The sequence below is a fragment of the Embiotoca jacksoni genome, unplaced genomic scaffold (assembly GCF_022577435.1).
Source record: "Embiotoca jacksoni isolate LCO1_2020_lvr unplaced genomic scaffold, fEmbJac1.0.p SCAF_16, whole genome shotgun sequence".
Lineage (NCBI taxonomy): Eukaryota > Metazoa > Chordata > Actinopteri > Embiotocidae > Embiotoca > Embiotoca jacksoni.
In genome coordinates, this window is record NW_027185296.1 from 1 (window position 1) to 15,827 (window position 15,827).

Consider the following 15,827-nt stretch of genomic DNA (forward strand, 5'->3'; position numbering starts at 1 on the left):
AATCCAACTGCAGTTACATTTTGACACTCTCGCACTGTTCGACTGATTGATTTATACTCTTGAAACAAAACGTCTCGAGATAGAAAACATGAACAGCAACAATGCCGGAATAGTCAATCGCCGAGTAGCTCTGGAGCTGTACACAAACTCCACTGAGGTTTTTTTTTTTTTTTAAACAGCTGAGGTTTTTTATACAGTAGGCGCAAAGTGATAGCCTGTTAAAATATGCGCAAGAGTTATGAATCATGTAAAGCGAGGCCCCGGGAAAAAAAAAAAAAAAAGGAGCTCTCTCTCTCTCTCTCTCTCTCGTAAGGTCATTTGCTGCAGAGGCTCATCTGGGCTCTAATTGAATTAAGCAGGCCTCGAGGGGCCCCGGGCTAACCTGAGCGCTAATCTGTGGGCCATTATTTCCTGTTAACAGCACACTCCCTCTCTCCCTCTCCCAACCCGGCTGCCTCCCTGTCTGGCAGCCCAAAGCATATGTGATTTAAGAGTTCACTCATTCCGAACCTGAGCTGCTGTCTCCTGCGGGGATCGACCTTAAAAATAGAACCAGGCTGATTTTTTTTTGGGGGGGGGGGGGGGGGGTTTTTTTTTTTTGCTTGTTTGTTTTATCGGGAGTTTTTTTGTGATGAAGACGATGGCTCCAAGGCTCCGTGAAGCAGAGGGAGACGGGATTGGAGAGGTTTAATGATGATAGCTGTAGAAATTTCAAATCAGAGTTTTCTCGTCTGAATCATTGATCTGCTCAAAGTATTATGTTTCATTTAAAAAAAAAAAAAAAAAAGAATGTTGTCAGTGCTTTCTGAAGAGAGTTTTTAAGTTTATTATTGAGCACTTCTGTGCCTCGGCCTGAACTCGGCTTGGCTGGAACTACACGGACCTAAAAAAAAAAATCAGACGAAGTCTCCCTCGGGGACGTCTCCCGTTATCTTTATAATTTGTTCAGAATCTTTATGGACTTCATTTCTGACCTGGTTATCGTTATGACCATATAAAGCAAAGCGCTAGCCGCGTCTGCAGACTCGGGACAAAATAAACTGTAAATAAACCACGACTCTGGTTTCTTTTAACAACAGTTCACGTTTGCATTTCGAGCACGTTGATTAACTGTCTTCGGCTCGCTAAAGCGCCACACATCGTGCGCAGGCACACTGACTGAGTGCAGGTTAAACCGTCCACCTACCACTGTTAAACCGTGTCCTTGAATCGCAGCCAACTTCAGCGTGTATAATGGACTGGCTGTTGCGGCATGAACGCCGGAAGAATCTTAGGAAAAAAAAACAAAAGCGCTCAACGGGGGAGGACATCAGAGCGTCGGCCGTCCTGCTCACCTGGTGTCGTCCCATTCGGGGCCGAGTCCGGTCAGAGAGCCGTGGGACTCGGCGACGAACTTGTAGACGACCAGCAGGCAGTCTCGGCACAGCTGGACGAGCCGCCGGCAGCACTGCAGCTCCTGCTGCGACACCACCTCGCTGCTCTTGCTGAAGATGCTCTCCCACGATGAACTGGACAGCGGAGACAGAAAACCCCGTCAAAGTACAATTGTGACATAAGAAACAAGATATCGCCAGGAACTGACAAGCATAAATTCGACGGAAATTGAAGGACATGTAAATATGTGTGGGCTCCCGCTGTGCCGCGTGCGCGTATACATTTGCATGCACTGTCTCGCGCGCGGGGACGCGGAGGAAGACGGGGCGGACTCGGAGGAAGGATGAAACGAATCCGTGTACAGTTAACCCCCTTTACAACCCTGGACATACCCCTGACTGTGAGAGAGCTTCAGCAACTGAGACACACAACCCCAGGGGGTACGTTTGATGTCTACCCCTTTTCACTCCTTGGGTGGTGGGAGGTGCCTCGTCTGAAAGGGTTCAAAACTGTGTGTGTTTCCATTCTCTTCCTCCTAAGTCGTTTTCAAAGCCTGTTGAATTTATCGCCCACAATGGCTGCTAGGCCGTTTGATTGTTCTTAAGTCCCTCAGATAAAATATCAAACAAGAGACGGAGAGGAGAGGGGGGGGGGGGGGGGGGCTTCATTTGGATTTGGACTGTGGTTTTCGAGGTGCTTCGCTGTCTCTGCGTGATATCGCGGCCCCCTGTTGAGTTCATCCGTGTCGGGTCCACGGCCTGCTGCAGGGAGGGGCCAGATGACAGGCTGGCGAGCTGGCTGGATCTTCCAGGGGCAGGCTGCGATCAGACAAAAGGCTGCATGGGGTGCAGTTTGCTGGGGGGGGGGGGAGTAGGTAGGTAGGTAGCTGAGGCTAGGCTAGGCTAATCCTCGTGGCCCGATACCCCTCCACCCACCCACCCAACCTCTCTGCGTTTTAGTTTTAGTTTTTTTTACGATGCCTCGCTGTCAAATACTCTCCCTCTCCGCTTTCTCTCCGTCACCAGGTTCCTCCTCTCCCTCTCTCTCTCTCTCTCTCTCTCTCTCTGTGCGCGCTTATCAACCCCTTCATCTCCATCACCTGCTCACTGCCTTCCTCACCCTCCCTCCATTAACACTGCCAAGGCAGTAAGGGAGAAGGAAAATGGAGAGCCGTGGGCGGCGACTTCAATTACGCCCCGTTAGCCCTCTTGTGTCGAGGGGAACACGGCGAGCGAAACAATTGAACAGAGACGAATATGGAGAGCAGGAGATGTGAGAAGGTCAAACCTTTATCGCAGAAGAGATGAAACGCTACCCGCCGCTGTCTACGTGCAGGGTTGGGTGTGTGGGTGCGTGCGTGCGCGCGCAATCAGTTATTAGAAACCGTCTTGATGCGTCCCTTGCAGGAAAGAAAAAAGAAAAAAAAAAAAGAGTTTCCCACATTTTTTTTTCTTCATGGGAAACATGCAATCACACGGATGACGCGTGATGCGACACGTGACAACGCGGGAAACACGGGAATCTACACAGACGTAACACTTTACACGATGAAAAGGTTCCAGAAGCACGTTTCCCGTGTGCAAAGTACGTTTTTCCACGTGTGCACAATGTGTATGTGGTCACGGAAACAAAACCCCACCAGCGGTTCACGTTGGGTTTTTTTTTAACACGTATGTAGGATCTCTTAAAAACCCATCCATCCATCCATCCATCCATCCATCCATCCATCCATCCATCCATCCATCCATCCATACATCCATACATACATCCATCCATCCATCCATACATACAGCGAGCGAGAGAGCTTCAGATCCCTTTCAGAAGAAAAAAAAAAAATCACATGAATTTCACACGTTACATGTCAGAAATGAATGTCTCAAAAAGTTGTCGCAACAAAAAAACAACAAGACATCAACGTTTTCGGTTGAATATCTTTTTTTATCAACCGGATCGATCAGATCCTCACCGACCGCAGCGATCGACTGACCAACGGAAAACGAATCGGCGACTGTCCTCAGAACAGAAATCAATAACTTTAACGAATTAGGATAAACTAATTCGTTAGTTCAACAAATGACTTTTTGCACCTGTTTTTTCCGGACGGGATCTGAAGCTGTCTCGCTGGGTGTGCGTGTGCGCGCGCGTGCGTGCGTGTGTGTGTGTGTGTGTGTGCGTGCGTGTGTGTGTGTGTGCGTGCACGCGTGTGTGTGCGTGTGTGCGCGCGTGCGTGCGTGTGTGTGTGTGTGTGTGCGTGCGTGTGTGTGTGTGTGTGTGCGTGCACGCGTGTGTGTGCGTGCGTGCGTGCGTGCGTGTGTGTGTGCGCGCATGTATGTGTGTGCGTGTGTGTGTGTGCGTGCGTGCGTGTGTGCGCGCTCTGTTTTTAAGAGATGCAAAGAGATGTCCTAAAAAAGCAAACGTGAGCCAACTGGGAGCTCCAGTTTTGTTTCCGCGACTTGATCGGATGAGATCTGGAACTGCAGTGACTCAGTTTGTAGGAAGTCGCTTTCTTTCCCTTCAAAAAGTGGGAACATAAATACAAAAAAAAAAAAAAGAAGCCGCGGTAAAACGTCAGCGTATCGGCTAGAAAAGTAAAGGAAGTACGAGGCCTTCGTTCACCCGCTCCCGTCCCTCCCCTCTCTTTTCTTTACGGCTCTCCCCTGTGAAAAAGCCCTGATTAACAGCCCGTGTTTGTGACCTTAATTTGCACCCTGTCACCGCTGAGTAACGCGTGTCTTTCACGGGCGAGAGCTTCGGGGGGGGGGGGGGGGGGGGGGGGAGTGCGAGTTGGGGTCCGGTCGGCCTGTCGCTCAAAGTCTCTTTGTCACTCAGCTGGCGTTTCTTCCGCAGCCGCGCGGATTGAAAGCGGAGAATTGTCCCCGCCGTAACGCCGGGCCGGAGGACCCCGGGCGAATCGTGAAGCTCTGGTCACGCGGGTCGGAGAAGCGACGCTGCGCGGCGAGTGAGGCAGTAACCGGCCAGCGGTTGTGATCCCTCGTGTTTGATTCTGAAGAATTCCATTCATTGAACGCCGTCGTTGTTTTTGGGGGGTTTTTTTGGTGACGCGCGGGGGGGGGAGGGAGGGGGGCAAAATTTCTCGACGTCTCTTCTTCGCCTCGGTTGGGTTCGGGTCCCTCTTTGGTTTTAAGTCGTCGGCGACCGTCTGAATCGAACGCGGGTGCCGAGGCCGTTTTCCGTTGTTGCGCGCGTCGCTGACTCTCAAGTCCTCGCCGGTTTTCTTCGTTTGAATTCCATGACCCCGCGAAGCTGACGAAATCGGCCGAAAATGATGTCGTCGGTTCCTTCCCCTTCGCGGCGCAACCTGGCGTCCTGCGTGCGAAATAACGTGCTCGCGGGAAAGCGGCAAAGAACTCCGAAACGTTCTGCCGACTGTGCAAAACAAACAATCGCACAAAACAGTCCCGCCTCGCACGGGGGGGGGGGGGGGGGGGGACGGGTCAGTAGAGCGACTTCACCTTTGGCTCGCAAACGATGCTCCGCATTGTGACGCGGCCGGAGCGGGAGGAAGGTCGGAGAACCTTCGTAGAGTACGTGTTGCTTCATTACGATCTGCGCCCGAGTTATGTACGTTTTGGGTGTTTTTTTTGTTTTGTTTTTTTATCGTACAGACGCTTATTGATACTCTTATCCGTGCAACTCGCCATGATTTGGTACAAAACGTCCAAATAAATAAATACGTAATAACGTCAACGATTCTGCCTTTTGATTCAATACTTTAATGACCCTCTAATTGGTTCTTTTGGGGGGTTTTTTTTAAAAAGAAAAAAAAAACAAAAACCACATCGTGTACTGCATTATTTATAACGGGACTTTTTCTTTGACAGCGTTTGTACTGTGCAGTAGTTTACCCGTAGTTTATTCTCAATTTGTACGATCCATCAGTCTGTATGTCTTTCCCTGTTTTGTTGTTGTTGTTGTTTGTTTTTTTAATACCCCACATTAAAATGTGACATTTCAACAGTTTGTGTGAACTGGTTTGTTTCAATCATGCCCCCGGCTCTCCACCGTCGCTCTGACCCAGCTCGTGGTGTTGCTCGGACTGGCCTACCCGGGGTTGGAGAAGCAGTTCCACAGGCCCTGGCCGTGGCTCCAGAGCAGTCGGTTGAAGACGCGGTTAAAAATGCGGTAGAGGTGGAGGCTGTCTACATCGGGCTCTCTCCAGATCCGCTGCAGCACCGAGCGTACGTTGGTGCGCACAATGTCCAACACCTGAGTGACACAGAAAGCGAGGGGTGGGGGGGGGGGGGGGGGAGTGAAAGTGACACAGCTTAGAATTAAGCATGTAATAATGAGGGAAATTAATGCTGCTCTACGAAAGGTGACAGCGTTTCTAATTGATACGCGTGAGTTGGCATCCGTTCAAACTGTAATTCGTTTCGCTCTCTCTTTTCTTTTTATCTTACCTTAAAATTAACAATCACAGAGCCTGACGCGTCCACTCAGTGACGGGGAACAAGCCCGCATTCATGAATAAATACCGGCAGACGCATGTGCACACGCAGAAACACAAACGCCAACAACGTATGCACAAGCGCATCCTGAAAACGGCTTTAATCAGGCCGTACAAACGTATGGTGAGGATTTGGGCAGCTTTATCTCCGATTTATGCCTGCGCATTCATGCAGGGCGGCATTCGCAGACGTGCAGCCCGTGTCTCATTTGTGTGTGAGGCTGCGGTAGAGGCAATACAAAAAAAAAAAAAAAAAAAAAACGCTGGGGCACACAGTGGAGAGCATGGGAGAGGACTAATTGCTGCACCAACGTCAGTCTTGGAGATAAGGTGTCAGAAGTTTCCCTGGCGGTCTAAGGACACCTGCCTTCCGTCTCCCCTTCTTCGTTTTCCCATCCCTCCCCAGCTCGCCGCCTTCTCTCCCCCCCCACTCCCCCTTTCTCTTTCTCTGTTCCGCCCGGCTCACAGTCCACTGCTGTGGCTCTTTTGACTTTGATTCCCCGCTCCTCATTACTGAAGTGCCCATCTGACTGTGCGTGCGCGCGCGCTTGCGCGCTTGCGATGCGAAGAGGCAAGATTTCCCTACAGCGATACGAGGCGAGCGGGACATGCATACACACTCAGACAAACTGATAGATGAGTAAACACACACAGATATGTTTTGGTATGGTAATCAGACGGCAGAGCGGTGGGCGCCACGTTCCTGACCTCTGCCTGCTGCTCATTAGGCTGCTCCACTCCAAATAAAACATCAGCTCGCAGCACCACAGCCCGCGACGTCGGCCGAGCGCAGTTGTGCAAAAAAAAAGCCGCGGCTGAGAGATCACATCATTACTGACACGCCTACTGGATGCCATTTCACGTCTTGTTCCCTCTTCTGTTTTGTTTACATCCTATTTGGTGTCTCTGCCTCTCACAGTCTGACATGGTAATGATCTTCATGCCTGTCTTATTTTTGTGTTTTCTCTCAAGTTTGTTTTGGGGATTATTTTTGTGCTTTAAAAGTTGTTCAAAAAGCTTTCAAAGAAATAGGTAGGAGGGATGGCATATTGTCATATTCACCGGTTTTAACAACGTCCATTCTGTAGCAGGTGACAGTATAAACCCGGTGATAACAAGGGAAGAGGCAGGCCATTTATACAGGTGTCAAAAGAGAAACACGGGCCATCTTTAACACTTTCAGACTCAACACAGCTGGAAATATATCATTGTATCTGACTTTAGTGTCTGAGAACTTCATTGTAATTATTTGTGGTAAATTAATACGAGTTAGTAACTAGACCAAGGTCTGGTTTTTATCATTTTTCTCCTTGCACACTTGTTGGCATGTTAAATCTCTTAAGTTCAGGGCCACATTTTCACCAGCTTTTAAAATTAAAAAAACAAACAGGATAAACGTGCTGTTGTTTCTCTTCTCTTGAACTGTCTCTTGTTGTGGTTTTGGGTTATGATCTTGTCCACTCAGGAAGCCTAAGTAGTGGGCTCAGATTACCTAAATGTGTGTTCACGCAGTTTAGAAGGCGTAAATTGTAGATAGTCTGTTGAACATTGGTAGGTACCAAAGAACTTGAGCCGCCTGTCCCCTGCAGGGTAAGTCGGTGGTAAACTGGCTCATGTGTCCTGCTGTGTTGGGTCCTGGTAGCGGACTCACCTTCCGTTGTTTGGTTGAGTCCAGCTTCACTAACCAATAGGAGGCCACTTTTGGTTTGTTGTATTTCCAGTTGTCGAGAATCTGTGAAAGAAAAGGCAGTGTTAAAAAAAGATCATTATAATAACTTTTAACGTGCAGATTTTTTTCTGAACTGATCGGAGTAAAGTAAAATATCTGAAAGCAGCATTTCACAGGTTTCATTTTGAGCAAAACACTACACCAGTACATTCCTGCTGCCACTGTTGTAAAGCTCAGGTTAATACATTACTCTTACAGGGCAGTCGTGCTGTGCAGTTCAATCCCTACCAAAACCAACGGTAATAAAAGCTCAAAAGACACCTGCAGGAGTTGAATACACCTTTTCTTTTACTTGAGGCCAGGACTCAGTGACACTTCTTCTATAGAGGTTCCCTGTACTCATTGTTACTCTGCAGCCACTTGTCACTGCCAGGCTAGCGAACAGTTTAACTTGTATTCATGAAGCTTTAGTAATTTAGAACCGTAAGAAGGTCTCGGCTAGAAAAAATTATTTTACTCTTTAGAGCTCATTTACAGGCTCTGACATTTGTCCTGGCAGAGCTTCTTTCATACTTCAGCTCAGACATGGAATCTGTAACGCTGCTGGGTTCACGTATCTGTTAATCTAATGAGGTTTTGGCTTTCACATTTTGGTCCTTGCTATGGAAAAGTTCCATGTTCAAACATGACAGCACCATTAGAGATAGAGCTGCAATGCTCGCAAAACGTTTAGTTTCTGGCACATCAACCGAGGCAACAGGAAATCGATTGCACAAGGTCAGAGATCGTTGTCTGCATCCCATCACTCACGATAACATTTCCGAAAAAAATTAAAACGGAGTAATCTTTGGCTCTTTAGGACAGAAACACCATGTTGTGCGAGTGTGTTGAAAATCCTCAGGGTACACGTTGTTGTGTTATGTTGTTATGTTACAAAGCTCTGCTGGATATTCCCCTGCACTTGCTCCCGGTGCCAGCACTACTGTGTACCTACAGGCACAGTTATTGTTGTCGTGTTGACTTAGTCTACATCTCCCCACTGGCGCACACACCTCACACGTAAGCGTGCTAGATCCCCTGCAAACAGGGCTCCCACTGGGAGGCTCCAGTGTAAACTTTACTTGTACTCGCAAACACACACGGTTGGGTTTCCATCCCTTCAGAGGACATTACGTTGACTTTCCTGGATATTTGCCCGAACTGTTACCACCGACCTAAAACCAAGTCTGATCATTTCCATTATAGGGAGTTGTCTTTTTGAACCTAAAAGAGAGGCGGGGTCTCCACAGTATGATTAACATTTACATACATTTATGTATGTGGACACACTGGGTAATGCAAGCCCACACACACACACACACACACACACACACACACACACACACACACACACACACACAAACCATCCATAAGCGTTCAGAGGTACAGGAATAAGGTACACAATAAACACTTTGTTCTCATTCAAGAAAGTTGCTGTTTACTTTATTACACATCAGAAACGTGTCCTTTTATTCTGTCGGGTAAGCCGCACGCTCGTTTGTCACATATTGTTTCGTTTCATACGGACACAAATTTGCCTCAATTAAAGCGCAACAAAATACATTTCATCTTTCGACCAAAAAAAAAAAGCAGGTTTGGAGTGAAAGATAAGGGAGGCAATTACTCGGATACAAACACATCATTAGCCCAATTAGACCTCAACTTTAAATCTCGGAAAGTAAAAAAATGCCAAAGATTGTTTTCATGCCAAGTAAACACTCCTTTTCTCCTGAGGCAACGACTCGACAGTACAGGTGCAGTCGCTCATCTGTGTTTCCATGGTGCTCTCATTAGGGTTTGTTAACAGTACAGGTGTTGTGGTAATTGTCTCTCACAACCCTGACACGCCCAGATGTTATGCACACACATGAAATATGTCTTCGGTGTTCTTGTGAGGACACCTGTAATTTGCCGGTGGCTTGTTTTTAAATAACTTTAAAATCATCATTAGTCACAACATTTACATCTTAGAAATGCGTATTTGTTAGATCATTATCAGGGGTGCCAAAGTTGAATGTTTTTTTTTCTATCTGTATAAGCAGAAACGAATAATCACGATCGTAATTGCTTTGATCTGAAGTGCTTGTCTTGTAACCTAAAGACACTTCACATGCGGGAAATTGTATTAAACTAAATTAATAAGAGCAAACTTTACAGGTACCGAAAGCTAAAACAACAAAACTCAGATAAAAGCTACTAAAAATAGTAAAAGTGTTGATTGAACAGTGTTCTCGCTCACGTCTGGATTTTTGCTAGTTTAATAATAATAATAATAATAATAATAATGAGAATTTAAGATAGAAGAAAGCTCAATACGCAGTAAATATCCAATATTCTCTGAATCATCAGTGTTTAGTGGTATTAATAAACATGATCCAGAAACACTGCCGCCTTCTCTGGGCCCGAGCTCATTTAAGATGGACTGAGGCGAAGTGGAAAACTGTCCTGTGGTCTGATGAATCCAAATTTGATATTAGTTTTGGAAATCATGGACACCGCATCCTCCAGGTTAAAGAGGAGAGGGACCATCCAGCTTGTTATCAGCACTTTTGTTAAAAAGCCAGCATCTGTGACGGTACGGGGACGCGCCAGTGCACATGGCATGGGTAACCTGCACATCTGGGAAGGAACCATGAATGCTGAATGATATATTCAGGTTTTGGAGCAACATATGCTGCCATCCAGACGACGTCTCTTTCAGGGAAGACCTCGCTTATTTCAGCAAAACAATGCCTAACCACATTCTGCACGTATTCCAACAGCATGGCTACTTAGTAGAAGAGTCCGGGTGCTAAACAGGCCCGCCGGTAGCACAGACCTATCTCCTATTTAAAAAATTTGGCGCATTATTAAAACGTTTAAATATGACAACTGAACTGTTGAACAGCTAAAATGATGTCTTCGGCAATAACAGGACAAGTTTTCACTTCCAAAACTCCAGAAATTGGTCTCTTCAGTTCCCAAATGTTTACAGGGTGTTGTAAAAAGAAGAAGTGGTGCAAAACGGTGGTAAACATTTCAGTAGCATTTTTGATTTTAATCCTAGTGAAAACAGTCTGACAGGCTGCCACCCTTCCTGCACCGTGGGAACTGTAGTACTGAACAGACAGCTGCCTCCCATGACGGCAATGGCTGCGATGGAGGTTAGAGTCAGTGCTGAGCGCTTTCACAGTATTTATATGTTGTTGACGCGTTGCTTCTGGTGTGAATTCAACATCAGCTTCTGCCTCTCTGTTGCGTTTTTCTTAGTGAGGCTTTTTTTTTTCCACTGGCAATATGCAATATCCACATCAGCTTTTCTCGTGTAGCTTCATCAATAATTTCCACCAACGAGATAAATGCTTTTCAGGATGCATGTGTTACACCGTCAAACTACATGCGGTGTGATAGTTCTATATTGAGTGCATTGAAGTCACGCCCAACCTGAAGGTGCAAATAATTCATTGCTCTCTACTGACTTTGTTTTGCATGAAGGCACCTAAATTGTCCTTCTTGTCTGCCGGCAAACAACAAAAAATGCCTAAAGGCTGCTGTGTGGTGGGATGAATGTCAGAATGTCATCTCCCATTCCCAGTAAAAGTCAGCTGAAGAATAAACATATCGGCTCGTGTGCAGATTCATGTAGACAATGATAATCTCTCGCATTCTGATATTTTCACTCTGAATGTTTTCCATGTGTGTGTGTGCGCTGCTGCACATCCCTGTGTGTAAAAAGCAGTGTACGCGCTTTGTGCACCCGTCTATGTAGGCGCATATTACGCATATACGGGCTCTTAAACTAACAGTAAAATATCGCACCATTGACTTAAGGCTAGGTTCTCATTGGTCAAACGGGGAATCACTTTCCGCTGCCTCAAAACAGCGATGGAACAACAACAACAACGCGCCTGACCACACATCGCTTCAAGACTAACACATTAATGGTTGCTCAGATGGGTCTCCAACTATTTCTGATGTTTAAACAACGTGGGTGCTGGACTGGCAAAGGACTGGGTTGGTCTAAAACTAGCAAAAACATTTGTGTTGCGATTGGCGATGCTTTATGCAAGGTGTAAAATGGAACCCTCTGTCTATGTTTTCGGCAAGCATTTTGTCTAATCTCTTTCTTAATATCGATTTTAGGGTAACTAATAAACGAGGTGAAAAGATACTGAGAGAGTATGTCAATATACCTTTTCCTCTCTGTAGACACTCGGTGCTAAAATAATCCTTTTGGCGTGTTTCGAGAAAGCTGAAGGTTTTTTGTTAGCTTTCAAGCTCGTGATACATCTCTCAGTACTGTTGTTTTTTTCCTGTCACTGGCCGTGGTTTTCACAGTATGACACCAGCAATGGAAAAACACATGATAATGGTTGCTAACAGTAGCTGCAGGCTGATTTCCAAAGCTATATATTGGGATGTTTGTTGTTTGAACGAAACAATTTTGTAAAAAAACAAAAACAAAAACAAAAAAGTACCCATTATTGAACAGTACTGTTTGTTCAGCTCTCTTATATTTAAATCAGCTGGATGAAACCATTGTTCTGTTTTTAGAAGAAAAAAAATAAACTATTCAAGTGATAGCGTTAACAGCAGCACAAGCAATGTGTTGGATCCAAGATGTGAGCAGAAATAGAGACGGCACTGATTAATACAAAGGAGCAGTGGGGAATAGTGCAGGGCTGCAAACTGACCGACAGGTTGTCGCTGAGGTCATTTGAAAGACAATGGGAACCAAGCCAGAGCAGACCGGCTATTGTGAAGGGAGGCGAGGAGGTCACTTTTAGTTAGGCTGCAGAGTGACCGCACCTGGCCACGAAAGAGCTCTGGGAATACAGTGTGTCTGATTTCTGTTCGAAGCTTGTACTCACTGTCACTTTTTTTTTTTCCACCCCCTTTGTTTATTTCTGCCTTTTCTTCTGACGGTACACACTAAAATAAACTTTTTGAAATATTGCCATCCTGCACCCACCTCATCCAGCACAGCCTCGGCCTCCTCTTCGGTTTTGCCAGGAAACCTGATCCTCATGGCGGTGAGCGCCGCCAGGGTCTGACGCATCAGCTCTGCCTCCTGCTCTTTAGTCCTCAGGTTTATCAGCGGGTCGCCCTACAAACACGAAGGACTACGTATTGATACCAGTGCAGCCGTGATCATCAAATATTAGTTGACTATTAATACAAATGAAGAGAAATACAATACAAATTATTGCTATAACAATGTAACTGGCTTTTTGTCTTCATTTTATCATGGAGTATGAATACACATCCAATTTATGGCTAAGAGGAACCATTTATTGGCTGTGGGGTTTAGCTTCGCAACTAAAGCCATGATGTTAATGTCAACTTTGAAAGACAGTCGATTGGAATATTATAAGTTAAGCCTCAAGATAAAACAGTTGATGTCACTGATTCGCCACTCATGTACCATAAACCGCAGCAGAAGAGGTGGGTGCAACAGGGTGACATCAGTCAAATGTCAAACAGTGGAAAATGATGTGGATATAGTCATGGAAATATATTTAAAAAAAAATTGATAGTTTCATCCTGATGTTTTTATACTGACAAAGAAACAATTTGAACAATTATGTAAAATCAGTGGAGTCGGCTCAATTAATCATGGTAGGGCAATTATGTAACAACTGTGACGGGCCTAATTGATACCTTGTTTAACTAAAATATTTATTATCAATGCTTTTGTATGTAGAAGGCTCCTCCAAAACAGAGTATGAAGTCCATTAAAAAACATGTATATGTTAATGATTGTTAACAATTTTGTACGTGAACATTACACCCAGTTTAAATGTCTAGACAAAAGGACATAGTGTAATGTGTTGTACAGTCTGTACTGTTCTATGCGTATTAGTCATTATCATTTCCATTTATCAGAGACAATGTAAATCTCACAGACGTTTTATGAACATGCAATTTTACCTTAAGTGTTAATTAATTCATGCAACCAGCTATTATTGTCACAACTCATTATTTCTTTACATAACAGCACAGCACATGCTGTGTTAAAAAAAAAAAAAAAAAAAGCCTCCTTCCAATAGATCATTGTTATTGTTAAAACACTGCAATAAAAAAAAACTAGTAAAACTATTTTCTGCCTTAGATTTCCTGTAGCAGCATGTGCTTATGTTCACATGTGTGATTCCTGAAGGAGACTCCAGTAAAAATCAGGAGAAAAAACTAAGTCTTGTCATTTTCTATACGAGTGTCAGGATAGAAGCACACAGCTGGTGCTCTCTGTGGCCTTTTTCAGTATAAACGTTTTCCACTTTGTTCTCTTCACAATGACAAAAATTATTGTGCTCCGTTTTATTTCATTCGACTGTATCCAAAGGTTACCAGCGTACTTGTAAAGAAGGAAAGGGAATGGAGGAGGCAGGCGGAAAGGAACAGATGGCGACATAATAGAGGGTTATTGTTGTGGGCTCCCGTCGGCCTATACAGTATTGAAGGAACAGCTAAAGTGATTCTTACTGGCCGGGATAAAAATACCAGGCGAGGAGAAAAGCAAAGGGGGAAGACCAAAGCTACGACGGCAGATCACGTAAATGATCTTAAATGAGATTCTGATTTTGGTCAAATAGAATTGTAAAGTCATTCTTGATTTTTGTTTTGTTTTTTGATTTAAACCTACTTGGAGAGTGGATCAGCAGAGAATTTCCCCTCGCAGTATTTGAAAAAGAATATTATCATTTAGACAACTCATCTGACTCCCTCTGAATTGTAAAGCGAGTGTGTGTGTGTGTGTGTGTGTGTGTGTGTGTGTGTGTGTGTGTGTGTGTGGGTATCCTACTATGTTGGAGTGCATGACTCCCTCTGAATTGTAAAGAGATGAAACCTACTGTGTGTGTGTGTGTGTGTGTGTGTGTGTGTGTGTGTGTGTGTGTGTGTGTGCGTGTGTGTGTGCGTGTGTGTGTGTGTGTGTGGAGTATCCTACCATGTTGGAGTGTATGGTCCCCAGACTGTTGCTGTGGGGCACGCGGTGGGCAGAGCCACTGCGGCTCAGCGAATGAGATCGAAGCGTGCCAGAGCTCCGCCTGGGTGTGGCCATGGGAACTGGAGGAGACGGCCTGGTGGACAATGCTCGCACCTCATTGGGCGATGAGAGGGAGGCAATAGATCGAGGGCATGAGATGGAGCGTCTGATAGGACCAGAGAGCGTCGGCGATGCAGAGGGGGCAGTGCTGGTTTTGAGTGATTTGATTGGAGGTTTCCAGTGCATGCGACCTGTAGAGACAGAGAGGAGATGGAAAGGGAGCATTGACTCACTGTCACACTGTCACACTTCTATTTCGTTTCTTCCCTGAGCCTGTCTCGTCGCCCCTGTCTGTCACTGTCAAGCTCTCCTCTCTGTTTTCCATCCGTTGCCGGGTGGCTCTGGAGATGAAGTGTGGTATTATTAAAACTCCCACAGCCGCACAGTGGTCCAGTGTGTCTGTTATTAACGACCGCGGCATGTGGAGTCAAAACCAGAAACTAAACAGTAGTCCTGTCTGCTTTGGGGATGGATTAAAGAGCAGCTCTCTGTCTGTCAGACACACACACACACACATATTCGACAAACAAATGAAAAATGAAGTCGTAAACCCATACTGACACTGTCTGTCACCCTTGAAACTCCACCAGCTTGTCTACCAGCCAGTGTGTGTTTATTATTTGTGCAGTGTGTGTGTGTCTGACATCAAGTGTGCACACAAGTAATTATGTGTGTGTGTGTGTGTGTGTGTGTGTGTGTGTGTGTGTGTGTGTGTGTGTGTGTGTGAGCCTGCGTGTGGCTGCTGAACCTTCTGAGGCTTGGCCATTGCCAAATGAGAGCATTATGGGGCTTAGTCGTTGCAGCCCTTTGGTTGCTTGGTATGAAGTAGGGCTTGGCTAGGTTTCTGTCTCTGTCTGCACACACTTGTACACATACACAGATACTTTGTCAGAAAGTTGGGCTTTTTCATGGCTTTGTCCCTTATTTTGTGACAAATAGCATGAGCTCATGCAAGGGTCCTCTCTATTGAGCAGTAAAACTGGCAACCCACAATGCAACCAGAGAATGTTTTTGTTTTTTTTTCCCAAGGTCGGCCCATAGACTGCTATGAAAGGTGCTTTCAATCTCACTTCTGAGAGCTGAAAGTGAGTTGATGTATGCGACTTAGGCGAAATTGAGGGAATGTTTGAGACTTATCACTCTCACTACAAAACTGAATGTTTCCGCATTAAACTCAAGGTGTTTTCAAGGTACACAACAAAAAGGGTATTTTTTTTTTCCCCCCCTCTCTTTCAATCCGATTCCTCCTCTTC

At 45.5% G+C, this 15,827-nt stretch overlaps 1 protein-coding gene across 2 annotated transcripts in view; it reads right to left on the minus strand.

Moving 5' to 3' along the window:
• Nucleotides 1-594: 594 nt before the first annotated feature.
• ttll7 (tubulin tyrosine ligase-like family, member 7) overlaps nt 595-15,827 on the minus strand; it is a 64,103-nt gene continuing 48,870 nt past the window's right edge. The window contains exons 17-21 of one of the 2 annotated variants that reach the window (XM_069149982.1): nt 14,476-14,765; nt 12,502-12,636; nt 7,494-7,574; nt 5,441-5,601; nt 595-1,508 (exon numbers count right to left, since the gene is read on the minus strand). In XM_069149982.1, the coding sequence (XP_069006083.1) occupies nt 1,331-1,508; nt 5,441-5,601; nt 7,494-7,574; nt 12,502-12,636; nt 14,476-14,765 (845 nt within the window). In that variant the 3' untranslated portion in view covers nt 595-1,330. The remainder of the gene's footprint in view (nt 1,509-5,440; nt 5,602-7,493; nt 7,575-12,501; nt 12,637-14,475; nt 14,766-15,827) is intronic. The other variant, XM_069149983.1, reaches the window with a different exon arrangement.